Source organism: Colletotrichum fioriniae, assembly GCF_027942845.1.
Source record: "Colletotrichum fioriniae strain IMI 355084 chromosome Unknown scaffold_3, whole genome shotgun sequence".
Taxonomy (NCBI): domain Eukaryota; kingdom Fungi; phylum Ascomycota; class Sordariomycetes; order Glomerellales; family Glomerellaceae; genus Colletotrichum; species Colletotrichum fioriniae.
Window position 1 is genome coordinate 3,499,167 of NW_027076839.1, and position 24,396 is coordinate 3,523,562.

At 53.3% G+C, this 24,396-nt stretch overlaps 8 protein-coding genes across 8 annotated transcripts; 5 read left to right on the plus strand and 3 right to left on the minus strand.

Moving 5' to 3' along the window:
• Positions 1-6,354: 6,354 nt before the first annotated feature.
• Positions 6,355-7,331, minus strand: CNB1 (Calcineurin subunit B; the record flags this gene model as incomplete). Its single annotated transcript, XM_065756946.1, has 4 exons — positions 6,355-6,919; positions 6,982-7,055; positions 7,156-7,208; positions 7,280-7,331. 4 exons carry the CDS (start codon positions 7,329-7,331, stop codon positions 6,355-6,357), a joined length of 744 nt encoding a protein of 247 aa, XP_065614713.1.
• A 957-nt stretch (positions 7,332-8,288) lies between these two features.
• Positions 8,289-10,252, plus strand: EPL1 (Enhancer of polycomb-like protein 1; the record flags this gene model as incomplete). The annotated part of the gene is made up of 2 exons (XM_065756947.1): positions 8,289-8,435; positions 8,576-10,252. The coding sequence occupies 2 exons, from the start codon at positions 8,289-8,291 to the stop codon at positions 10,250-10,252; spliced, it is 1,824 nt and encodes a 607-aa protein (XP_065614714.1).
• Positions 10,253-12,252: 2,000 nt separating this feature from the next.
• Positions 12,253-13,461, plus strand: KAE1 (putative tRNA threonylcarbamoyladenosine biosynthesis protein kae1; the record flags this gene model as incomplete). The annotated part of the gene is made up of 1 exon (XM_053190509.2): positions 12,253-13,461. One exon carries the CDS (start codon positions 12,253-12,255, stop codon positions 13,459-13,461), a length of 1,209 nt encoding a protein of 402 aa, XP_053051918.2.
• Positions 13,462-13,626: 165 nt separating this feature from the next.
• Positions 13,627-15,221, minus strand: GAL83 (galactose metabolism- protein; the record flags this gene model as incomplete). Its single annotated transcript, XM_053190508.1, has 3 exons — positions 13,627-13,671; positions 13,725-14,307; positions 14,485-15,221. The coding sequence occupies 3 exons, from the start codon at positions 15,219-15,221 to the stop codon at positions 13,627-13,629; spliced, it is 1,365 nt and encodes a 454-aa protein (XP_053051917.1).
• A 1,631-nt stretch (positions 15,222-16,852) lies between these two features.
• Positions 16,853-17,476, plus strand: N0V96_003837 (uncharacterized protein; the record flags this gene model as incomplete). The annotated part of the gene is made up of 2 exons (XM_053190507.1): positions 16,853-17,035; positions 17,183-17,476. The coding sequence occupies 2 exons, from the start codon at positions 16,853-16,855 to the stop codon at positions 17,474-17,476; spliced, it is 477 nt and encodes a 158-aa protein (XP_053051916.1).
• Positions 17,477-17,661: 185 nt separating this feature from the next.
• Positions 17,662-19,484, minus strand: BUR1 (serine/threonine protein kinase, CMGC, CDC2/CDK subfamily; the record flags this gene model as incomplete). The annotated part of the gene is made up of 5 exons (XM_065756948.1): positions 17,662-18,535; positions 18,588-18,984; positions 19,048-19,150; positions 19,208-19,289; positions 19,345-19,484. 5 exons carry the CDS (start codon positions 19,482-19,484, stop codon positions 17,662-17,664), a joined length of 1,596 nt encoding a protein of 531 aa, XP_065614715.1.
• Positions 19,485-20,901: 1,417 nt separating this feature from the next.
• On the plus strand, positions 20,902-22,701 carry N0V96_003839 (uncharacterized protein; the record flags this gene model as incomplete). Its single annotated transcript, XM_053190505.1, has 2 exons — positions 20,902-21,091; positions 21,305-22,701. The coding sequence occupies 2 exons, from the start codon at positions 20,902-20,904 to the stop codon at positions 22,699-22,701; spliced, it is 1,587 nt and encodes a 528-aa protein (XP_053051914.1).
• Positions 22,702-23,728: 1,027 nt separating this feature from the next.
• On the plus strand, positions 23,729-24,298 carry N0V96_003840 (uncharacterized protein; the record flags this gene model as incomplete). Its single annotated transcript, XM_053190504.1, has 1 exon — positions 23,729-24,298. One exon carries the CDS (start codon positions 23,729-23,731, stop codon positions 24,296-24,298), a length of 570 nt encoding a protein of 189 aa, XP_053051913.1.
• Positions 24,299-24,396: the final 98 nt, after the last annotated feature.

Genomic DNA, 24,396 nt, shown 5'->3' on the forward strand with positions numbered 1-24,396 from the left:
AATGCGCGGCGCAGATGGCCCACCAGACAACGCTCAAAACGTGAGGCCGGATACTCGCAAACGAAGGGATGAGACACAAAAACGAATGAAAAAAAAGACCTCGGAGAGAGAAAAAGGAAATGGGCACCCGAGTTGCGTGTGTGTGAGAGAGTGTGGGATGGGGGGGGCGGGGGTGGGGGGTTGGTGTTGTACGTATGTACGTGTGTATGTCTCTCTCTTGTTTTCCCTGTTGTAGAAATCATGTATACCTATGGTATTGTAGTAGATCAGGTCTGGATGCTCTCACGAGCTTTGCGTCGTTGCGCAAAAAAATTGGGTGGTGGGGTTCATCTCTTGTTTTCTTGTTCTTGTTTCTTCTACTCGTTTCTTCGGGTTCTTCTTCTCTCCCTGTTCGTCAGTTATTTTTGGTTTTTTTAGGACCTTTTTTTTTTGTTCTTCTTCTGCCCGAAGTAACTTCGGCAGCTGTATGTATGTACGCACGTACCTGTCTGTACCTTGTTACCATCAATCAAAAGAGACGGATGATGCATAAACAATGATGCGCAATGCGAAGCAAGGCAGCCTAGAAGCCACCAGATGCCGGTCCAAAATGCCGTGCAAGCATGCAAGATACGCCCGGAGGGTGTGAGATGTGCAAAGAAATTAAAGAGAGAGGGAGAGAGCAACTAGCGAAGGAACTGTAACCCAGCTTTCTGCCCAGCCAAGTCAGCTGTGTTCTTTTCCCGGTTGTTCGCTTTGGTATAATAGCCGGCCAGCTCGGCGTTTGATGACTGTTGGACGTTGAACATCTGTGGTTGTTGGAAAAAGCGCTAGCCTCGGCCGGCGCCTCACCGTCGATCTTTCTGCCCTACGCTTATTTGATAAGAACAATTATGGGCAATATGCGGGCAAGGTCCCTTGAACATGGCCTTGTAAGCCTCATGCGGGTGATCAAGTGGCGGGCACACACCACAACGCAGTTTCGGGGGAGAGGGGTGGGCGGCGGTCAACCTGACCCACCGCCGCCGCCACGCGAGAAATGCGGGCTCGGAGGCCCGGGCAAATGGATTGGAGGAAAGCAGTCCGGGGCAGACGTCGGAGAGGGGGAGGGATGAAGGGAAAGGGAGACGTGGGAGAGAGGGGGAGGGGTGGCACCTGATCGCAAAAGTCATTCCTGCCCAATCGGCCTGTCTAGGGCTGGCTGTGATAGGCGGTGTATGCGCCTTACCAACAAGATTGACTGGCCGGTCTGAAGATGACGACCGTGTTAATCTGCGCCGATCTCCCGCCTTGGAGAAGGAGGCTAGTGACGCAAGATGGAGAGAAGTCTACTGCAAAGTCCAGACCGCATCGAACCTCTGGTTGGGCCTATCAGTCCAAAGACGAGACGTGACTCTTCTCCGCAACTTGAGAAGCTTTGTTGGACCCTGGAAAAGTAGGCCGATCTTAGCTTTACACGGAAACCTGTCGGCTCCTCTCTCAGGCCAGCCTCCGAGCGCCTGTCTGCGTTGCCCTACGGTCAGGCAGCAATCTCGACCTGACAGTGATTATGAGAGAGACAGCGGCATTCGGGGCGTGTGGCTTGTCGTTATTAGGTCGCCACGCTCGGGCTTGTTCTTATGACATTGTCAGACAAGAACCTTCGTCAAAATCGGTGGGCCAGTAAGTCAGCCGCATGTTCCCGGGATTCCGTTTGTGGCCTGTGAATGGCCGCGGGAAGCGACATCTGCAGGACAGCTTTTCTGCAGGGCATCGCAAGTTTTTCTTTCTCAAGTCAGCTCAGCCGTTCCCTACTTACGCGTTGTGAGACTATGGGCGGCATGGGCGTTTGCAACTTGACAAAGCTAATGCAGGTTGATGGCTGGAAGTGTGGCCTCCCACTTTCCGCCTGTTCACACTTGCTCGCAGCTGCAAGACGGGACCCAAGCCCCTCCAGCTCGCAACAGAGTGACAAACGGATCGAGGCTTGCGAATTCAATAGACTTTAGAACGTCGTCCTACAGACCGGATTGCCCCGCGGTCCCCGGCAGTCTTGATCGCCAAAAATCTGTAACACCAAGTTGTATTCGTACATGCTGCAAAAGCCGGATAATCAATTTTTGTTTCGGTGAGACCAACCTTGAGAGCCAGAAATGATTGAATCCTAGCAACGGATAGGTCAAATATGAGTAGGATAGTGCCGCGATATGACAAGTGACCAGGACCTTGCATGAGGCTGGTCGAATGCTTGGAGACGGGGTTTTGGCTCAGTCTTATTTGATGTCTCTGAAGAGTGGGGGATCATGGAGTCCGGCTGCTTGGGACCATTCGTGTTCGTGCGCATTGGCGCTGTTGCTTATTGGTCGCACACACTGATTTATTTGCAGTGACATATTGAAGCGTGAGCATAAGAAGACACCTGGATATATCTGAGTTTAGCAACAACTCAGCCCTTGGCTGGTATTGTTCCATAGCACGGGACGACCAGACTGGAACAAGCAATAAGATTGTTGCTAGACGAGGCTTGTTTCGAGGCGGAGTGGAACAGGGAGTTGGTATGGCGCTGTCTCTGATCCCCGAGGGACGGGGCACCAAGTTGCAGATCGCGGCATAGTCAGCGGTGGTGGTATGTATTTGTGTTGCCAGCAAGGGTGTAGAGATATTGAAACACGGCTGAGTTCCTATCCTTGTTCATGTGCTGAAGCAAGGCTATCTACCAAGGAATATGGCAATCGGAGCCCGGTGTAAACCGAATACGTTGCTTCTGCTGGGTGTCGATAAGGGATCGAGCTTCGTTTGGACCATAGGTGGAAAGTATTTCGGTGATGGTAAACTACCAGTCGACGCCTTCGGCCGGAACTAGGTATGGGATATTAAGCGTCTTGTTTTTGTCTCTGAGCTTTGGGTGCGCGAGCAAGCCCATCCCTACTTGGTGGCAGCAGGCGTCTCGCCCCTCGAGCCCAGCACTCTAGATGGCGGGCGGGATCCAAGTAGCGGGAAGAGACGCAGATCTCGGGTATATCCTGTGTCTGACCGTTCAAGCATGATATAATAGGCGCCGGCTTGGGAGTAAAGGTGAAAAGGGCTACATTGCCACATTGCTTTGACCCAGAGGAGTCTAGCAGCACCAACTGTTAGCAAGCATACCCTCACTCGACTTCTGGCCCTCCCCTTTTCCGCCCTAAATTTCCAGTGCCATGGCTGGAATGACTGGGGGTGCAGGGTTGAGACTTGCATATCTTTCCTCTGAACTGATTTGGGAATCTGATCTGTCACTTTCCCGGACGCCCTGTGGCTCCACAACAGGATGGGCTGGACTCGCTGGAGACAAGGAAAAGAGGTCCCTGGTGGTGGACAGACATGATCTGATCATCCATGTAGGCAATCAACACGGTGGAGCTTTGCCTATTGTACCTGTACATGCCCCGACCACTCGTTCAAAGATCCGGCATCATTTCAGTTGAACACTCCGCATCTCCGTGTACCCGCTGGAGCGATTACTGACCCGGCAAAGCCGGTATGGACCCCGGTTCGGTGGGTCCACCCCGTCCGGCTTCACTTCAAAGCTCGTCCCTTCCTAGGACACAATATTCGTGTCTCTGGCGGGCTTGTCCAGTAAGTTCGGAGAGTGCCACATTGGGCTCATCAGAGAGGTTTGACTTGAAGCCCTGCCTTTCTGGTTGCACATAGCATGCCTTTCCATGGGCGGTAAGCAGCTGCATCAGAAATCGCATAAGAAGCAGCGTCGTACACGATGTAAGAGCAGCTGTCATCTGTTTGACCCGGAAGATGTGGAATGGTGTGTGAGATACGTGACAGCCTGGATAGCCTACGCTTGGTTGGCTGCAATTTCGTGCACTCGGTTTTCCTAGGCACGACAAATTAGCAGTCAAGACATGGATGGTCCTGTCGGGAGTTCAAAAATAACTACGTGGAGCATAGTGACACCATGTCGACTCTTAATAAGTCTGTACCTGGCTTGGGCTCACTGTCATACGCCCTTCCGACCGGATGCTACCGCCAACCGTTCCCTCGGTAAACCCTATTTTAGCTACGCCCAGTTGTATCAGGCATTTTTTTCCGTCTTGAGCAATTCGTTTTGACAGGTCTGGCGTGGGTGTAAGTCGATTCGTTATAGAAGTCTGGTTTCGATGAACCGCTTGACCGCCTGTCCAAAAAGAGTCAAGTAGTATCGGGACGGCCGACATAAGCATGCTCTGGATGTGATGTCATCCTTGTGATACCGACATTTGGCTGGATACTTTCGATCGGAGTGGGACAATTGGTATATCGTGCTTCGTCCTATCCATGGGCTTTCGTAGTAGAAAAATGGATTGCCAACGCCATTGAAAATCGACATCTCTTGGCGAATGACTGTGGGCAGACGACCTCCTCGTAGTGAAATGTCGATGTGTTGTCGGAAGTTGGGCATATCAGAGGAAGACCTTGAGATCTGCTTCGTTTGCGATGCCCGTCTTTCTCGGAATAGAATTAGCATGCAGTCATTCCGAAAATGAGCTTGATTGCTGTAATGTTGAAAAAAAAAGCTCGGATACTTTGGCCGCCTCATGCAATCCGCCGAAAGCTGATGGCACTGGGATGACAGGTGGTGATTTGAGGTAAAGCATGAAGAAGACTTGGGCTGTCAACGGAACGTTTGGAAAAGTGCAAACCCAGAGGCACAAGGCGGCCCATTGATCAATTGGGTATGCTGGAAGGGGCTAGAAAGCTTGCCGAGGGAAGGAAGGTACATCTTCGGGTGGCAACGTATGTGGCAATGACGGACTACCTTATCGAGTGTTCTTTCCTCCATCCATCCATTGCCCAGCAACGCTCTATTGCGCCGTGCGCGCGACTTTTCATCGTAGTCATTTCGATGTGGCTGTCTTTGGAAATCTTAGTAGTCGGTCATTGAGAACACCTTTGTCTCTAATGAGCATATTCGAGCTAGATGTGATAACCACGTACGATGCCTAGGCACAGCCAAGGGTCATACTAGGTAATCTAATAATGGTGCCTGTTGCCGTGTTGATGCAAGAAGAACAAGGCCTTCTCTTTCCCTCTGAATAAGACTGGAGATGTACGTTAACAGCTCAGATCCAACTGGATACCACAAGTATTTCATCATGCCTTTCATCACGGGTAAGAAGGGGATTACTGTCGAGTTCTGGCCGTGGGTGCCAACGTGGTCGTCTTTGACATGGTCGTCTCACCCGTCGGATACTCGCTACGGTTCGATGTAGATCAACACGACATTTGTTTCTGATTTAGAATCTTAGAGCCCTGTTCCACAGAGATCTAGATCGCCAGATGAGCTATTCGCAAATCAAGGCTTTATGATAGCACGTTTCGATTTGGGACCACGATGAAATGGGCTGTTATACCTGAGTTCGAATCGCCTCCCTGAAGTACTGAGCTACTCACTACTCGTGCGAGGTAGGTTTTACCTCAGGATCCATCGCGACTTCGGAACAACACTGAACTTCTGGCCATGATCAAAAGGGTTTGGACATACTACGACAGTTCTAGGCTGTAATCAGTCCAAAATTGTATTTACTCCACACTGGGAATGGGAATAAGGGACACATCCCGAATATCACGTAGAACGGTAGCTGATATAACGACCCTGGGGAACTGCTTGCTGTTTCATTGGCTTCAAGTTGATCAAAGGGGCTTGTAAGTAGTCGTTTATTACGATGATCTCTTTACGTGAATGCCCATAGTATATACTGGCAATGCATGTCTCCTCGGATTCACCCTGCATCCGGGTCTGGGAAACATTGGCTCACTTTCGTATACAATCTGTGTCTCTGGTAACACAATATGGACAAGAGTGGACATGGGATTCACCCTCATGCTCTTGAGCCGATCTGTAAGTAGTCCCAGTCGCCCAATAGGGGGTTACTACGTCCAACTTTACTCTTAACCTTCGGCTAGTCTTACCATCGGCTAGCTTTACAGTACGAAACCTAACCCGGTTGGCTCTAACGAAAGTACCAACTGAAGGATGGAATCTAGTGATGACAGCCTTGGGCTTATTGCGATCCAGTTCTTCACATAATAAGTGAGAGGCTCAAGCATCGTGCGACGAATATACGGCGACAAGGGCTGATGTGCCTACATCAGACCGACAAAAGACAAAAGACAGATCTTCGTGTATCAAGTATGTTGCTGCAGAAGAAGTAGCAGTGTTTCGAGCCACCGCACTAGCTGCGACGCGGTCACAAGGGCCTGGTTTGCTTGAAAACTTCATGTGTACATGCACATTATCGTCTTCAGCCTCAATTCAGGCCTTTGTATCTGTTCACAAGCGTCATCGACACATAGAGACCACTGGATGTCATCGCGTTTCAATAGACTAGCATAGTTGGACGCAGCAGACAGAGAAACGCTGTTTTAAACCCGGATATTGCAATCCAGGCACATTTGACGACCGTGGTGTCGCTCCGGGGGATAGTTTATCTCTACCTCGAATAATGATTGCTGCAATTCATGTCTCATGATCCTGATGTGCTCGCCCACCGCCGTGTTCAACTCTAAAACGTGTCTAGAAACAGATGTTAGCTTCTCCTCCGGCCAAGACGACTTGAAGCCAAAAAGGCACGCAATTCGGATAGTGCGCTTACCCAAAGTCATGCTCATGCTGACGTCCGTGTTCTCCACCATCTTGGTGAACTCCTCGAAACTGATCTTGCCATCCTTATCTAAGTCGGCCTCCATGATGGTCTTGTCGACGATCTGCTGCAGCTGCTGGTCCTTAAGGTTGCTTCCAACCATCATCTTGAGCACAATGAAGAGCTCGCCATTGCTGATGTAGCCGTCGCGATCGATATCGTACACCTTGAAGGCGAAGCGCAGCTTTTGCTCCTTGTTGCCTTTGCTGGAAAAGGCGCTGAGGCCTGATACGAATTCCTGGAAGTCGACATCTCCACCACCATCCTCGTCAAAGATCGCAATCATCCTGTGTGAGATCGCTTTAGTAACGTGATTCGCAGTGTATTGCATCGGAAGGATTATGGCTACCTCGTGGCTAGCGGGTTGGAGGAAATCTGGGGCAGGCTGAGGAACTCATCGCGCTCGATTGTGCCAGAGTTGTCCTGCATGGAAGAAGGGTCAGCGACATTGTCTTCTGGTGGCAAACGGGTCGCCGATGAGCGCAATGGAAAAGAAAGCAAGTAGACCATAGGGAATACATACCTTGTCCAGCTTCATGAAACGTTTCCTCAGACGGTCAACTTCCTCTCTGTCGACTGCATACCGGTCAGCTCCAGCACAGCGAAGTCTGTGCGACAAAGAAGTCGACTGCGGGGGAGGGGCTCACAGTTGGACCCCTGGACGATGTTGTCCAACACCGTACTGGTAGTGTTGCCCATGATGGAGAAACTCGATATCGGACTCGACTAAAAGCTGTACGGGTGCACGGTGTAGTTGGCAGGAAATATTCCAGGGTCGTCGCAGTTGGGTGGGCTTGTGTCAAGCTCGACTTCGCTAGTTCGCCGTGTGGGGTTCGCCTTGAATAGGGAGGTTGACAGGAACAAGGCCAAGGTGCAGTGCGGCAGGTAGTCGAAGTAGAGTCAGGCGGCGGCCAGGCGGCGACCAGGCGCCGGATTGGATTCGGGCAGCTGTACCGGAGCCCACCACAGCGTGCTTACGCACGGGCCAGTTCTAGATCTCATTGTCTGACGTACGACCTGAACGGGCTTGCGAAGTGTCAGATGTATTACCACCACATTTGAGTTTCGGGAGGATGGAACGAAATGAATGAGTTGAGATTTGATGCATAGTCTATCGGTTTAGACATCAGACTTGGGCGGTGTCGAACAAGAGACAGGACTACCTTATGTCACTTACACATCTGCTACCTAGCACCGCTCTGCTGCTTTCTGATTGATGTTGACAGATTGGGAAAAGCACGTGACTAGTAGCTTCCCCTTTTTCCAGGCGCCCCTTGGGCAGGTGCCAGTCACTTCCATGGGACGTGTCGGCCAGTCTTTGCTTTCCAACTCCGATCCATCTCTGTTGGCCCGAGCGTCCTAAAGTACCTCTACAGCACGTCTACTATTGCACGGTACCTTGAACGCCCAAATCCAACCCGAAAGGTCCTACCTTACTGCGTAGAAGCGCAACAGGAAAATTCTTCTTCACGCCAAACGCCAAATCAACGTCGCCTCATAGCCAGCAACAGATCGACCATCAATCCAAAGCCAACAACCACGATTTTTATCCGTCAAAACTTCAAAAATCAACGTCGCATGACCTCTTGTATGACTTGATCGACTTTTTTCGCGGATTTTCCGCTGGCTTTTGGCCTTCGACCCCCACCCGCCACCATGTCGACCAGGAAAGTTAGAGTCAAGAAGTTGAGCGTCAAGACGCTTCTTCCTGTGCTCAGAGAGACCGATATCGATGCTGCTGAGTACGAATCTTTGACTACCGAGACTCAAATCGCGACCGGAGTCGAAGCCGCCGAAGAAACAGTGAGTCACATCTTCGCCCATATCGCAGCCAGATATCACGTGACCCACCATGTGATATGCCTTGGCACCCCCGGCTTATCCACTTCTCACTTATAGCTCGCCAGAGCAACAACAGCCACATACTGACCGCAAATCAATAGGAATACCATCTCCAGTCAATTCTTAAAGAGGCAGGCACCAGCAATGACCAAGAAATTCCTGTCCCGCCTCCTCAGGAGAGTCAGATCAACTATGATCAACTCTACCCCAGTAACTTTCAGCAACCTACCTCTTTCATTCGCTTCTCGCAGACTGTCGAAGAATGCATTGGCGTTTCATATGACATGACAACTGAGGACGATGAGTTCCTGAAGCAGTACAATGCTACCAAGAAGACTGTCGCCTCTCAACTGTCAGAAGATGACTTTGAGCGCATTATGGAAGTGTTCGAAGACACAGCGTCTGAACAGACTCCATTCGCTTCCATAGACAACACAGTGGTTGGCTATGATCTGATGGTGCCCTCCCTTTCCTCGCTCGGTGGCAACAAGCTCATGGCGCACTCCAAGCACGTCTATGAGCACTGGAAAACGCGCCGGCAGACGCTCGGCAACAAACCTATTCACCCCAGCGTCAAGTTCGAAACGCATCAGGAAAGTGACGAGGCCGACCCATATGTGTGTTTCCGACGCCGTGAGGCCAGACAGACGCGAAAGACACGGCAACGAGACGTTCAGAGCGCCGAGAAACTCAAGCGACTTCGCAGGGAACTCGAAGATGGTCGGCAGCTCATCATTCAGTCTTATGAGCGCGAGATGCTCAAACGTGAACTACTTACCTTTGATCGGGCCATATTCGAGCAGAGAGCCAAACTCAAGGAAATGAAGGTCAAGCTCGGCATCAAAACCGAGGACGACGACCTCATCAACCACAAGGTATGTCTGACACCATCGTCTGGAAATCCAAAGACGTGTGCTGACTGGGCACAGCCTCCCAAGAAGAAGCCCGTGGAGGCGCCTGCTCTCCAGAAGCCGCCTGGCAATCACCTTCGCATTGCCGTGCGACCGGATGGTCGATCCATGGAGGCAGACTTGTTGCAGCTGGCAGATAAGCTTGCTGAAAAGGAGAACGAGTTGCGCGCAGATGTTGAAAGCAAGGTCCACAACCACCGAAAGTGGAACCAGAACCATGTGGACCTCACGCGAGACCCCCTGTCCCCGGTCAAGGAACAACGCATGGAGGCCAGCTTCCGTCCTGCCAAGACCCAGTATCTGATGACGCCGCCTGCATCCACATCTTCCGAGTCAGATGCCATGGACGTCGATGAAGAACCCGAACCTGTGACTGATAGAAGCGACATGTCGGTTTTCCAGTTCACAGCAGGCGGCGGCAAGGAGAAGCCCTCCAGCAGCCAAGCAGCCTTCCGCCGACGCATTGGCCGTTTGGGTCGACTGTGGATTGACCGTCGGGGAATGAGTGGAATGACAACTCCGCCGAGGGTGGAAGGCGAAGAGTATACTGATCGGTGGAAGTATGACCAAGACGACGAGGACGAGCCGCAGGTGTATGAGGTGGACCCATATGACACGCGAGCCTTGAAGTTCCGCGCGACGATCCCCTTGTCGCAATATGTGTACCAGCGCCGGCAACTTCCGCATGAGGGCATGGTCAACGGCCAAGCAACTCCGCAGGTAGCGGGAGCGGCTGGCAGGCCTGCACTGCCGCAGCCTCCGACGCCGCAGCAGCAGGCTCAACCACAGCCGCAAGCGACGCCGCAGCAACCGCGGCAGCCACCTCAGGCTTCTCCGCCAGCTCAACCTGCTGCTACCCCCTCATGAGAGACGGTCTGGCCTTCAAGGCGCGATCTCTACTCCTCATCCTCGGATGACGTGTGTTGTATACCCCCCATGGTGTTTTGGTTGTCTTCTGGTTTTGTACAAAGGGCCTGGTGGCTGGCAGGCGGGCAGGCAGGGCGGCCGGTTAGGCGTGGCGTTTTGGGTTGAGAGGGCTCTCATGTAAAGTAAATGAATGTAAAAGAAGAGGAGTTGGAGACCGGTGGTCGTGGTCTACCAAGACGAAAGCCTCGGCCGGGGAATAGACGATTCCCCAAAGACAATAAAGAAAGATGAATAATGTACTTCAATCCTTCCTTCTATCGGTGGCTTGATCGCCTATTGCTCTCGTGTGGAAGCGGAAGGGATTGTTCTCGTTGGCCATGGGCGCGGTGGGCCGGATCTTGGCGGAGATGACGATCGAGGTCGGCTTCCGGCGGCTGGCGGCGTCTGACTCTGCTCGGCGACTCGATGCGCTTTGCCGTGCTTTGAAGCAGCGAGTAGTGGTTAATACAGAGAGAGGACCGGTAGCTTCATGAGGTCTTGTGTGCCTCAACTTGTGATGTGTCGGGAGGGAGGAGGTAGTGGTGGTTTGTAAGGTGACTCGGAGAGAGCTTGCGACGAGCGGGTGGTCAGGCGCGGCATTATGCTTGGGGGTAGGTACCTGGCTGACAAAAAACCACGGGTTAGCAGGTTGGTGAAATTGAACAGCTTCTGGGATTTCCCTCAAAAGAAGAGACGAGAACAAACCTGCAGTAGTCCTCACAGCTTGTTCAGGTGGAAAAAGACGGTGGAATTGTGGGTGAGGTAGGTAGTCGTGAAGTAGGTCAGCAGGTCGACCTTTGTCTTGTTGGAGAGACTCTCTCTCTCTCCCGTCACCCCCGATTCGGCTGATCTGTGCCCGCAGATCCCTCGGCCGATCACGAGACAGGACAAGATTGGGGGAGGGACCCTGAAGAGGGCTTTGGAAAAGAAAATGGCACAAAAGAGGGGGAATGAGGGAAAATTTGAGAATATCTGTAGCAACCGACCGCAGAAAGAGGGGCGCGAGAGGAAATATCCTGGAGCAAAAGAAGAGAGAAAGAATTGTGTAGTGAGAATGGGAAGGGGGAGTCCACTTTCTTTCTTGTCGAGGCTTGCACGGTGGTGGGTGTGGGGATAAATGTGTGTGCCTCTTGGAAGCCTCAGAAAGGTACCCTTTGACCGGGGGGTGGGTTTGTGTTTCTGAGCGATAAAAACGGTGCGCCAACGGGGGTCAATGGAAAAATACTGGCTCTGAGTATGCCTAGATTCTAGACCAGAAAGATAGAAGTGTCGTGTATCTCGTCAGTGAGGTTCAACCTCGAGGGGGAAAGGACACAGAAGCTGAGGAAGACGCGAAGGAGACAGAACAGACGTCTGTCTTGGGGTTGAGGTGAGGCGGGCGGCGTTTGCCGGGAGGTTACACCTAGGCAGGAAGGCTGGTAGGCTAAGGTAGAGGAGGGGGGGGAGGAGGGCGGCTCACCCGTGGACATTTGCGCAAAAGGCAGAAAAAGGGTCCGGTGCGGTACGGCGTTGTGTGTCAAGAACCGTTGTGGCAGCTCTACCGGAGGGATCGCCTAGGTAAGGTATGCTGCGCAGCCGCGCTTCTGCCTCTACTTCTGCTTCTGCTTCTGCTCTCTGGGCCCGTGGACAGGGGACCAGAATTGGGACCCATAATTACCCATCCACAGTTCTCTTGCTGGAAAACCGACATGGACATCCCACCAACGGGATTACCCCTCCTACGTCAACTTCTATTTTTCCATTGGCTCGTATCGAACTTTTTTTTCTGTTCTTTCTTTGCGACAGATAGCGGATTGTCGCCATACTTCCCTTTATTTATATGAATTTTCCGTATTTTTAGAGTTACAAGGAAATATCATCAAGCTCACTGAACTGGAATAATCTTTTGAGATAGTCAAGGCTTAAAAGCTTGTGGAGAGGGAAGGTGAAATCAACGGTCGAATCTGGCAAAGTCCAGCCCCATGAGCGACACCACAACCCGTCCACCAAAGAGGCCCCGCGATCTAAACCTCGACGTCGACACCCCACCAACACCTCAACACCACTACCAACAGCAACCACCACCACCACCACCCGCAGCCATGACCGCAGAATCCCCCTCCAAGCTCACAACAGCAAACATGACCAAAAAGCGCGGCCTCATCGCCCTCGGCTGCGAAGGCTCCGCCAACAAGCTCGGCATCGGCGTGATGCTCCACAACGGCACCGAGTCCACCATCCTCTCCAACATCCGTCACACATTCGTCTCCCCCCCGGGCACCGGCTTCCTCCCCAAAGACACTGCCAAGCACCACCGCTCCTTCTTCGTCCAGATCGCCCGCCGCGCCCTCCGCGAGGCCGGCGTCGCCGTCGCCGACGTCGACTGCGTCTGCTTCACAAAGGGCCCCGGCATGGGCGCGCCCCTCACCAGCGTCGCCGTCGCCGCCCGCACCTTGGCCTTGCTGTGGGACAAGCCCCTCGTCGGCGTCAACCACTGCGTCGGCCACATTGAAATGGGCCGTACCATCACCGGCGCACAGAACCCCGTCGTGCTGTACGTCAGCGGCGGCAACAGCCAGGTCATTGCCTACGCTGAGCAGCGGTACCGAATCTTTGGCGAGACGCTCGACATCGCCGTCGGTAATTGCCTCGACCGCTTTGCGCGCACGCTCGAGATCAGCAACGACCCGGCGCCGGGATACAATATCGAGCAGCTGGCCAAGAAGGGGACGCGGTTACTGGAGCTGCCGTACGCCGTCAAGGGCATGGATTGCTCCTTCTCGGGCATCCTTGCCTATGCGGATATTCTAGCAGGCCAGATGAAGGCGGCGCAGGCCAAGGGGGAGGAGACGTTCACACCGGCTGATTTGTGCTTTTCGCTCCAAGAGACAGTGTTTGCCATGTTGGTCGAGATCACGGAGCGGGCCATGGCACACGTTGGCAGTAATCAGGTATTGATTGTGGGAGGTGTCGGCTGTAACGAGAGGCTACAAGAGATGATGGGTGGAATGGCTGCAGAGAGGGGCGGTAGTGTCTATGCAACGGACGAGCGCTTCTGCATCGACAACGGCATCATGATTGCTCATGCTGGCCTATTGGCGTACGAGACCGGCTTCAGGACGTCCCTCGAGGACAGTTCATGCACACAAAGATTTAGAACAGACGAAGTATTCGTCAAATGGAGAGACTAATGCCATTTGCCAATGCGGCATAAGCTGGCTGTTATTGATTTCTTTTGTTCATTTATTTTGCCTCTTTCCACAAGGCAACCACTCTAAGCTCGGTGACGATTATTCACTTAGGGCAGGCACGCTACTCAATGCCGGAACTCCTCGGTATGATCCCCGAGCCTCAAATCACTCGTCTGTTGTGGTGGGCTTGTATATGATCGTCGTAACATACTATATGACTTGTTAGTCATGGACCACGTTGAGTGCCACGGCAGGTGACATACCTTGTTCTTGTAACGTGTAGTTGCAGACACAGCCAGAATGTTGTTCTTAATACTGCTGGTAGCAAGATGGTTGAGAACAGTATGGTTGGGCATGTTGAGCACACTGTTGTCGTCCTTCATAAGAACTGCGGCGTTCAAGATGGGCTTACCCAAGAACCCTGGCAAGCTCGGAGGTGTCGGCAACTTTTCAATAGCTGTAACCGCATACTGGTAAGCTGGCGAGTCTTCGGGCTGATCAAAATCCACCAAGTACTTGGGTATCTGGTGGAAGTATTGACTGGGCGAAGGCACTTCTTTGCCCCTAGGCGCCTTGGGCTGCTCATCAGTTTGCGATGCCGAGGTCTTTGGGCCGCCCTTGTCAATGGTAGCTGCTGTAGCCACGCCGTCCTTTCCAGGCTCAACGGGTGCTGTTGCTGGGATGTCATCTGCGCTCACTTCGATGAAGTTGACTAGGTTGTTTCCAAAATCCACGGTTGTTGGCAGGTCAGGTGAAGTCTGCATGATTCCGTCCACCAAGAACCTAACATGGTGTGTTCCCGGAAGAATGTGAATCGTGGCTGCAAACACGCCAGGCTGGCCATCGCTATTGAACACATATTGTCAGCTCAGTGTTTATGGGAGCATCGGCTTGTGTCATGGCACGTAGGGCTTGATGTAAGTAAGGCAACCAAGAGGCTAGAATCTTAGACCACTGGAGAGTCACAGGTGTAACGGTGGCAGCCGAGACTCAAGCCCATACACGCACAAGATTGAAACTTACACAGGATGTAATCTATGTTTGCGGTTCCATTGGAAGATGGTTCCTGTGACGTAGACCTTGCCTCCTCCCTTGCGCCATTCGAGACGAGTAGGAACCGTTGGCCGCGTCTTGTCGACAATCAACTCTTCGCCATCTTCCTCTTCGACTGTATTTGTGCTCAAGGCCGAGGACTTCCTAGTCATGCCATCCTCGAGGGTTTCCACCTCGGCCACACCAGCGTCGTTGGCGTCGGTCGGGGCGATGATGGGCGAACCCGGAGTGTGAATCTCCTCCTCGATGGGGAGTGGCATACGCGGAGGACGTGTCAGGTAAGACATGTCGTTGACGCTGCTGTTCCCAACCAGCGGTGGTTCAACCATGTGGGCAGAGTAATGCGATCTGAGGGAGGAGGATTCTGTCGCGGCAGCAGCTGGGACGTCTACGGGCTTGCTAGGCGCATCGCGGACGACGTTCTTCGATTCTGGGGGCTTCGGCGGCGGAGCGGAGTTACTCGAGTTTGACGAGGGAGAGCCGGTGGTGAAGTTGGAGATCGGGATGGCCTGGAGAGGCCTGGGGCCCTTTGTGGCCGTGGAACCTTGAGCCTGGGTAAGGGAAGGTTCAGGCGGGGCAGCAACTCGCTCGGCAGACCGGGGCGGGATGATGTGTTTGGACTCCCTCTTGTGGTGGTGGTGCTTGGGAGAGTCCTGTGATGAGACAGGCGTGGCCGGCTTGGACGAGGACGAGGGGTTGTTTCCCATTTTGTGTCGTTTCTTCTTTCAGATCCGCTCGTAGGGTAGGTATGGTGGGACACGACAGCGTGGTCTCGCTGCGTTCTGGGGGTAGGTGGGCAGGCAGTCCGCAGTCCGCAGTTCTGGAACCTGGCCAGACCAACCTAAGGTAAGTCCTGGATCTCTTTTTTTTTTCAAGGGTAAGCGGCGAGGTCGGGCGGACACACGGCAGGCGATGCGGGTTGCGGGATAGGTTACGGCAGCGATGCAGTGGAAAGCGCGAGGGCAGCGTTGCCCAGAAGAGCGCAATGCAGCGATTCGGCGGGCAGTCACAATCGGGGGGTAGTCGGGACCCAATGTTTCCACGTCGGGCCAAGGTATCCGTAGCTGCTGCGACTGGAGTTTGTGCGATCCAGGTTAGGTAAGGCGTGGATTGCACGACGATACCTATGTAGCAAAGACGCGGGGTTGCGACTTAATTATCGCATTCTCGAAAGATTGAGTCAATGCTGGTCGATGGCGACGACGGCGAGTGTCGGGGGTTGTTGTGCTCTGCGAAGAAGAATGAAGCGGAGATTCGCTGGTGATAGGGCGAGGATGTGCAGAGTGAACACGGCAGGTTTGCTGCTTCGAAGATTGGATGAGAGGTTGAGTTACCTAGGTGGTTCAATACCAGGCGAAGTTGAGAGAGTGTGGAGGGGTGGCAGGTGGTGTGTTCCCACTTGGATTTGGGGGGTTCAGATGTAGCCGAAGCCAGATAAGCTCTACATGATTGGTACTCCATATCGCATATTGCGGACCATGGGGAACCAAGTACCGGCGGGCCTCCGCTTAGCCCATCATTGTGCAACTCGCAGACAGACCTGACCTGTCACCCTGCCGGTCGGCCTTACCGTCATCTCTCTACAGTAGCTGGATTTCGGCTTACCTGTCAAATGACCTCTAGCATCTAGTGGCATTCAATTTGCCGTCTTTTATTTGTTCCTTCATTGTGAAGTCAGCTAATATTCCGTACTTCTCAGACATCATGAGCCAAATCATCACAAAACGGGAACGATAAGGAATGGCGTGTGCTTCGTCGGCACCTCCAGCTGGTCAATGCGCATAGGCTTAAATTGCATCCATCCTCCTTCCCCCCCTGGCCTGATGAAGTCAAGCTCCGTACCTCTGAAAGCGGCTGTCCGATCGATGACCTTACCTTTACCTGCCTGCTTGGCAACGTTGACCTGGAGGAGCTGGTAATTACTTCCTTCCAATTTCGAGCTTGAGCTCAACCCAACTTTTGTTGCAGGTACCAACGCAACTCTCTGCCGTGCTTCCCACAGCTGGCCCACGCACACCGTGACATCAACATCAACCCCCGGGTTTCTGGACGAAAAGGCTGGCTGGAATGTAACCGGCCTCACATCGCGGACTAAACACCCGTGTCACGAATCCACCGCCCCTCGATTTTAAGCTTCATCTCTCCCCAGTCAGCATTTACCTCCACTCTTTCAACGTTCTCCCGAGTCCCAGGCCATCGTGAATTCACCCAATTGCCATGCTGGGAGATCCATCAGTGATACTCTTTCCTCCAGGTATAGCTTACACTGAGCTACCCCTGTAACGCTACGTCAATCGAAGTACCACCATCAAAAGGCCTTTTCTTCACACCTCACATCATGGCCCTACTGTCATACGCCTCTGGCGTGTTCACCATCGCAACATGGCCCGCAAGAATAGCCTGGAAGCCTGTGGCATTCTTCATCAACGTCATCCTCATACTACTATCGCCGCTCTTACTCATGGCCACATTTGTTCTGGGATGGTGCCAATCCGTCATCGACTTCATAGCCAGCCTCCAGGTAAGCAGACCCTCCTCCTTTCTCCCTTGAAACGCATGTTGTTGACAGCATCGCTAACTTGCACAACACAGCCCCTTTACACCTTTGTTGGTTTCCTGCCTTACCTACACAAGAATTGGACTGCTGATATACTAACCTTCCTTATAGTTGGCCTGCGGTGCGTGCATCGGCATCTTGGCTGGCCTGACTATGGCTTGCACATCAGGCATCATCACCTCTGTCCTCGGCATGCATGATGAGAGGTCTCGTTCTCTCTCTGCAACGCCAATGCCGGGGACACCTTTGTCAGAGCGGCCTGGGACTGGCAAAACAGAAGACTCATCATCCTACGAGACTGATTGGCAGTTGTTGAACAAGCCGCCCCCAAAGAGACGGAGGCGAACTCCTGGACTTTGGTCGCAAACGATTCATGAGGAGGACGACGATGATTCAGAGATTTGAATTTGTAATTCGGCCTTTCTTCATATAAACCACTACTGCTGGGAAGGGAAGCACTCATTACCGGGGAATCACTTATATGCCAGCCTTGCTTGGAATTATGCTCCCACCCCCAAACGCCTGTCCCAGTGCTTCGCCGAGCTGTCCTGCCACTCGATATTATACTGTCTTTTGTACAGGCCGCAGTTTCATCTGCGGTACGCGTCCCGTTCCCGCATGGGAGAGCGACTGCGGCTCCGCGTCCGGCGATCCCAGTCTCGCTCGTGCCATCGCTCATCTCTACTATTGCGGCGTCGGTCGCGAGGAGGCCGGTCGTCTCTGTGTCGTGGAGGAACATCGTCTCTGTAGCTCGGAATATACGTGTCTACATCGGGACCTCTTCCTCCTCGACTCCTCGGCCTCCTATCTCTGTCTCTGTCCCGGTAGTCATCACGGGGCGGCATAGGGCCACCGTTAGCATACTCGGGTAGGGGCGGTCGCGGGGGTAAGCCTCTGTTGTCGCGCTGCCAGGCTGGTCGGCGTTCATCGCCGCCGTTTCTGTGACCTCCCGGTACATTGGCATTGCGCCCATTTACTCCATTGCGGTTGTTGTAAGCATCGGCATTATTGAAACCGGCATTTGCGCCGTGCGCCTCGGGGCCCATGCCCACCGTGCCTCCCTTGGGCGCTGGTGGGAGTTTTGCCTGACGATCGTGGAACTTTCGCCTGTCTAGTTCGTGACTGTCTTCGAAGGTGGGTAGGTCTCCGGGTTCGGCTGGCATGGGAGCCATTTTGAAGTATGGATGGTTGAGCGCATCGGCGGCATTTATGCGACTTCTCCAGTCGAGTCTGAGAAGCTCCTTAAGCAAAGAGACTGCTCCGGTTCCGTACTCTCTAAACTTGTTGGTTATGCTGCCAGGCCGAGGGCGTGGGGTTACTGCTTCAGCACCAGGAAGAGTGTGGAAAAGAGGCATGTTTTCCGGTGTGGGCGACCCCATCAGATCCCAAATGATGTCGAGCTGGTGTGTATCGCTCTCACCAGCTAAAATCGGCTTTCCAACAAGCATTTCGCCAAAGACACAGCTGCCAAATCATTAGTACCGGGTGCCAAAAATGCGCTGATTCTGACACTTACCCAACACCCCAAACGTCAATAGCAGTTGTGTATCGTTTCAAGTGAAGCAGCAATTCCGGGGGTCTGTACCACCGAGTGACGACAAGGCCGGTGTATTCCCTTTTCCCCTCTCCTGCCCCGTGTCCAGGCTTGGGCGTGGGCCCTTCATAGTGTCTTGCCAGACCGAAATCGGCAATCTGGAGGATGCCTTTGTTGTTAATGAGAAGATTGGCAGCCTTCATGTCTCGATGTAGGATATGTTGGTCGTGCAGATATCGCAATCCCTCGAGGAGCTGCAGCATGTAACATTTGATCTGCGGTTCGGTGAAATGGACGGAAGGGTTATCGAGAAGACCCGACAAATCGTGATCCATGTACGGGGTTGCCATGTACATGATCGGGCGCTTGCGCTTGTCGCCTGTCACAATTCGGGTCAGGAATTGCTGCTGGCGAATTGGGTAGTTGAGCATGAGCGACTTACTGGCTCTCTGAGGGTGCTCCACAGCCATGTCCACCAGCTGCAGGACATTTTTGTGGGAGAGCAGTTTCAGAAGTTTGATTTCTCGCAATGCCGTGATGGGGAACTGTCGAAGGTCGGTCAGTAGATGCGCTGGCTGTCTGGCAACGGGAATCACACGTACGCCATCCTTTTCGTGGTGCATGATGATCTTCTTAACGGCGACATGAGCATTGGTCTTGCGAGATCTCGCATGGTGAACTTCACTGCGCAGTACATCAGTAACGCGACCAGAGTAGCAAGGCCTGGAAGCGGACTAACCCGAAAGTACCCTCACCCAGCTTCCCGAGGAGTTCGTAGTCGGAGATTCGTGAACATCCCTGGAAACTGGCCCGAGGACGCTGGTGCTGCATCGCAAAAGTCCGAGGCGATAAGCCCCCGTTGGGCGCACTGGAATCCATGATGGATGCGAAGCGCGGCGAGATGCGCCTGTCGCGTGAAAGACTGGCTTGCTCGATCGGAAGTTCTGGTGACAGATGGGATCAAGGGCGAACGACTAAACAGGTCGCATTGCTAGCCGTCGCCAGGGTTCCACGGGGATAATCGTAGCCGGCGTATACAGATGCTAAAGTTAAGTATTTTTTGTCGGTACCTAGCGAAGAGCTTCTGTGGTTGTTAGATTTCACCTGCCCAGGTGGCTGAGGATGGGTTGGTGTTTGGGCGGTGTCTGTGGCAGAATCTCAATCAAGTTCCAGATTGGCGATGATGCAAACTCAGGTCGCGGAAAATCCCTGGTCCTGCATTGTGGGTCCTCCCGAGCGTGTCCAACAGTGGACCGTGAGGAAAGGAACGTACCTGAGCACTCGGTCGTTTAAAAAAAAAGTGGCAGGTCCATTCTGGCCTAGTCCACGCACGTGCGTCATCGTCTGAAGGTGAAGGGAAGTTCTGCAAGCAACTTGTGGCATTTTTTTAGGCTGATTTCTTCGCCATCAAGCAAATGCTAGATCTAATTTCATCCTGGGCCGAACTTGGCACAAAAAAAAAATCGACAACGACCATAGAACATAAAGCACCCCCTCTCTACCTGAGTATCTTAGGTACTTTTTCTTGTCCTCCCACACGAATTGCGCCGTGGTCAGCGACTCACACCCTCGTCGAGTCTAGCCAGCCATGCCTGGTTCCTTGAAATGGTCACGCCGCTGTCGTGGCCGTTCTGTTACTTAATTATTACCCCTCCAAAACTCTGCCCGCCATCCGCTATCGGCTTTTGTCCCATCAACTCTGCCCCGCGATACTTGGCTCTACGCTGGTGTTCGCCCAAGTTTTGCAACAACTTTTGGCTTATCGCGATAAGGCGTACCGTCAAGTGCGAGGGGCAATGTCTAATATTTGCCCGCATTCCCTTGTTCCTCCTTATCTAAGGCTTCGGTCAAGCAGCAAAACCCAATGTCAGCCAGCTCTTGTCAGGTTCATCCAGGCCGTTGCCGTATACCGGCCACCAAGGGCTCTTCTAGCTGCCTTTAAATTGCTGATGTATGCCACAAATGACTTGATTGACTCGCCATCAGTCTCCACTCGCGTGCTTTCATCATCCATCACTGCCCGCCCGTCACAGTCTCTCACAGACTCCTCCGTCCGACAAAATTTACAAAATTTTGCACCACCCATGCGTGACACTGGCCAACTGTTATCGCCTCGCTCTCCATACAAAAGCTCTTGCCCCTCCATTACCCCGTGCCCCTCAATTTACTATACCCATCTGTGGAGGCTTCGATACGTGATAAAGTCTCGACTTGGACGACACCCAAGTTTCCTCTCACTCACTGCTGTTCGCGACTTGACAAAACTCGAACTCCGCACCACGGAAACACCGACATAATGGCTTTCGAACCTACCGCCGAGAGACTCTTACCGGCGTCCAACTACCCGGAGTCTCGAGTCCTCATTATCATGACGGGCGGAACCATCTGCATGCAGCCTACCGCCGACGGACTTCAACCCATCGGAGGCTTCTTGAAGGATGCCATGGCCCCGCGGCCCTCATTCAACGACAAGTCCTCCCCTCCTGGTAGGTTTTTCTGAAAGACAGCACGTCCCCAGGAAACACGGAGGTCAAGAAATGAGTACTTGTCTGCCTCCTTCGCATGTTGAGAGCCCTGGCCCATTCTCACGAAGGCTTCTTATAAATGTTGAGAGCATATCTTCCCAAGCCGCGGCTGGACTGGAGCACTAATTGCCAAAATAATTAGTATGGATGATGAGTTTTACTGACAATGCGTAGTCCAACTTGAGGCCGTCAAAGATGGGAAAAGAATCATGATCGACAGCTTGAGAACACCACCAAGCGCCTACTCCCGTCACATTCGCTACGGTGTACTGGAATTCAACCCTCTGCTGGACTCTAGCTCCATCTCAGCGGAGGGCTGGACAGAAATTGCCCAGACCATCAGGGAAAACTACCGCCTTTTTGACGGATTCGTCGTCTTGCACGGAACCGACTCTCTTTCGTACACGGCGTCGGCTCTGTCATTCATGCTTTCTGACTTGGGAAAGCCGGTTATCCTCACCGGTTCCCAGGCCTCCATTTTTGCTCTCCAGTCCGACGCCGTCGACAACCTCCTCGGTTCGCTCATCATCGCAGGAACCTTTGTTATCCCTGAAGTCGGTCTTTTCTTCCACCACAAGCTGTTCCGCGGCAACAGAACCAGCAAAGTCTCATCTGCCGCTTTCGAGGCCTTTGCCAGCCCCAATTGCGAGCCCCTGGCCAAGGTGAATGGGCTTGGTATTGATGTGAACTGGCCCATCGTGTTGAGGCCCACTAGAATCGCCGAGCTCCAGGTTACGAAGCATCTCGACACAGCTCACGTCGCCTGTCTTCGAGTATTCCCTGGCATCAGGCCAGAGATGCTCGACTCAGTCCTGCGTGTCCCCGACCTACGTGGCCTCATCCTTGAGACTTTCGGAATGGGTAACGCTCCCAGCGGTATCGACGGCAGCTTGACCAAGGTCATCAAGGCCGCCGTGGACCGCGGTGTCATTGTTGTCAATGTCAGTCAGTGCATGAGCGGCTTCGTCTCTCCCGTCTACGGCCCCGGAACCGAACTCGGCCGCGCCGGCGTCATCTTCGGTCTCGATCTCACAGCAGAGGCCGCCCTCACCAAGCTGTCCTACCTTCTCGCCATCCCCAGCCTTTCCACCGCCCAGGTCAGCGCGAGAATGTCGCAGTCTCTGCGTGGCGAGATGACGGAAATGGCTCTTCCGGTATTTTCGCATCCATCTGGCTCACTCGACTCGGTCGTAGCGCGACTAACCGCGTCAGAATCGGCATTTACCGTCCTCGGTTACGCCATACGAAACGGCGATGTCCGGACGGTGAAGGAGATCCTGGACAACGACGCCCAGCACGAGCTCCTCAAGGCCGCCGACTACGCGGGCAACACGACCGTCCACCTGGCCGCCGTCGGCCCAAACATTGACATCTTGCGTGAAGTGCTGACGAGGGGCGCCAGCGTGCACTCGAGGAACCTGGCCAACAACACGCCGCTCTACCTCGCCGAGAAGATGGGCAAGGAGAAGTGCGTGCAGTTGCTCAAGGAGACGGGCGCGCACTTGTGGCAGGAAGAGGAGGCTATCTTGGATTCTGTTCACGCATCTGCATCCGGAGGAGTTCAAAAGTAGGAAAACTAGAAAAGTCTGGATTTTGGCTTTTGTGTCGCATGTTCGGAGGCGTTTCTTGGGGTCAGGTTTAATTAGAGGTCATATCTCGACGATAATGAAGCAAACCAGTGATGATCTAAAGAGGAGAAAAGTGCAAACGATTTTGGACGCTTCCAATTTGGGCAAGTGAGCAAATTGAGCGTTGCGCAATGACACGCAGATGTTCTCTCTGACGCGCAGTCATGTCTGAAAAGTACCCGTACTATGCAATCAAATAACCAAGCGATGCATGTAGTAATAGTGAGTGAGCTATCTAGTTATATGCTTGATTATCCAAAATTGTCAAAGAGGTTGAATTTCCCATGTGTTCTAGATGGAAAGGAGTGTCGGGGAGTAAATTAGAGATGGCTTTATAGCTCACCGTGTTACTCTCAATTCCCTCTATTTATTCTATGTCAACTTTGGACTTATCCTCCAGATCGTCGCGTTCATCTCCATGGAATCGTAATCGAAGGCGTTCTGCCCATGTCAAGAATCCGTCACTGACAATTGAAACAAATTCATCTCACCAGATCATCTGTATTCACTGCTCACTGCTTAAACCCCATTTCGAAGGTTTCATTAGGTACCAGCGAGTGCTCATGCAAACCAAGTGCATGTATTCGATTCAGGTGGTGTGTGTCCCGGAGCCCCGGGTCGGCCCCACCTCGACTTTCGGCGCCGGGGCCTAGCGCGGTTCTAAAATTTTGGGAGATTTCTCTTTCGCACCTGCAACAGACAGCTTCATCAATCGTCATTGACTTGAACACCCGGCATCACCCACCTACCTTGCGACACCAATCTCCGTCCCGAACTCGAAGACCACCTACAAACACAGCGTCGAAGCAATCGAAATCGCGAGGAGACTTGCTCAGCCGCCGACCCGAGCAGCTTCCGACCCCCCTTAGCCCGACACAATCTTCATCGCGGAAACCATCACAACCACACACACACACACACACACACACACACACACACACACACACACACACACACACACACACACACAATGCCTTCAGCCTCTACACAACCAACGGGCCAAGCCCCAGCCCAAACTCCGACCCCGACCCCGAAAATCATCACCAACGCAGCCTGGGCAGGCGTAGTCCTCTGCCCCCTAATCATGCTCATGCCCCCGCGCCGAATCGACTGGCGCACCTTCATGCTCTGGACCGGCTTCTCCGCCTCGGGCAACCAGCTCATCTACGACTACAGCGGCCAGTCCCTCTTCCAGCGCATGCAGTCCCGCCTCGGCCGCATGTTCCCCACGACGCTGCCCGAGCAGGCGCAGCGCACCAAGCAGCTCCTGCGCGAGGAGCGGATGCGCCGCGAGGGCCTGACGGAGGAGCAGATGCGCGCCATCGAGTTCAAGAAGCGCAACCTCGCGCAGAGGCTGTGGTACGGCAGCGAGCCCGAGGACTGGGAGGCCAAGAGGGCTGCCGAGCACGCCAAAGCGCTTGCTGAGGGTAAAGGGTTGGGCGACTTGATTGCCGAGCAGGTTTCCGAGGTTTGGAGCGGCGCGAAGAAGGAGGTGGAGGAGGAGCAGGGTCAGAAGAACGATAGCGAGAAGAAGCAATAATGGGCGTGGTTTGCCGACGAGATGTGACGACCGGTGTGGGATACCAAGAACAAAAAGTAATGGATTTGGAGGGGAAATCGCCCGACTCAAGTCCAGGT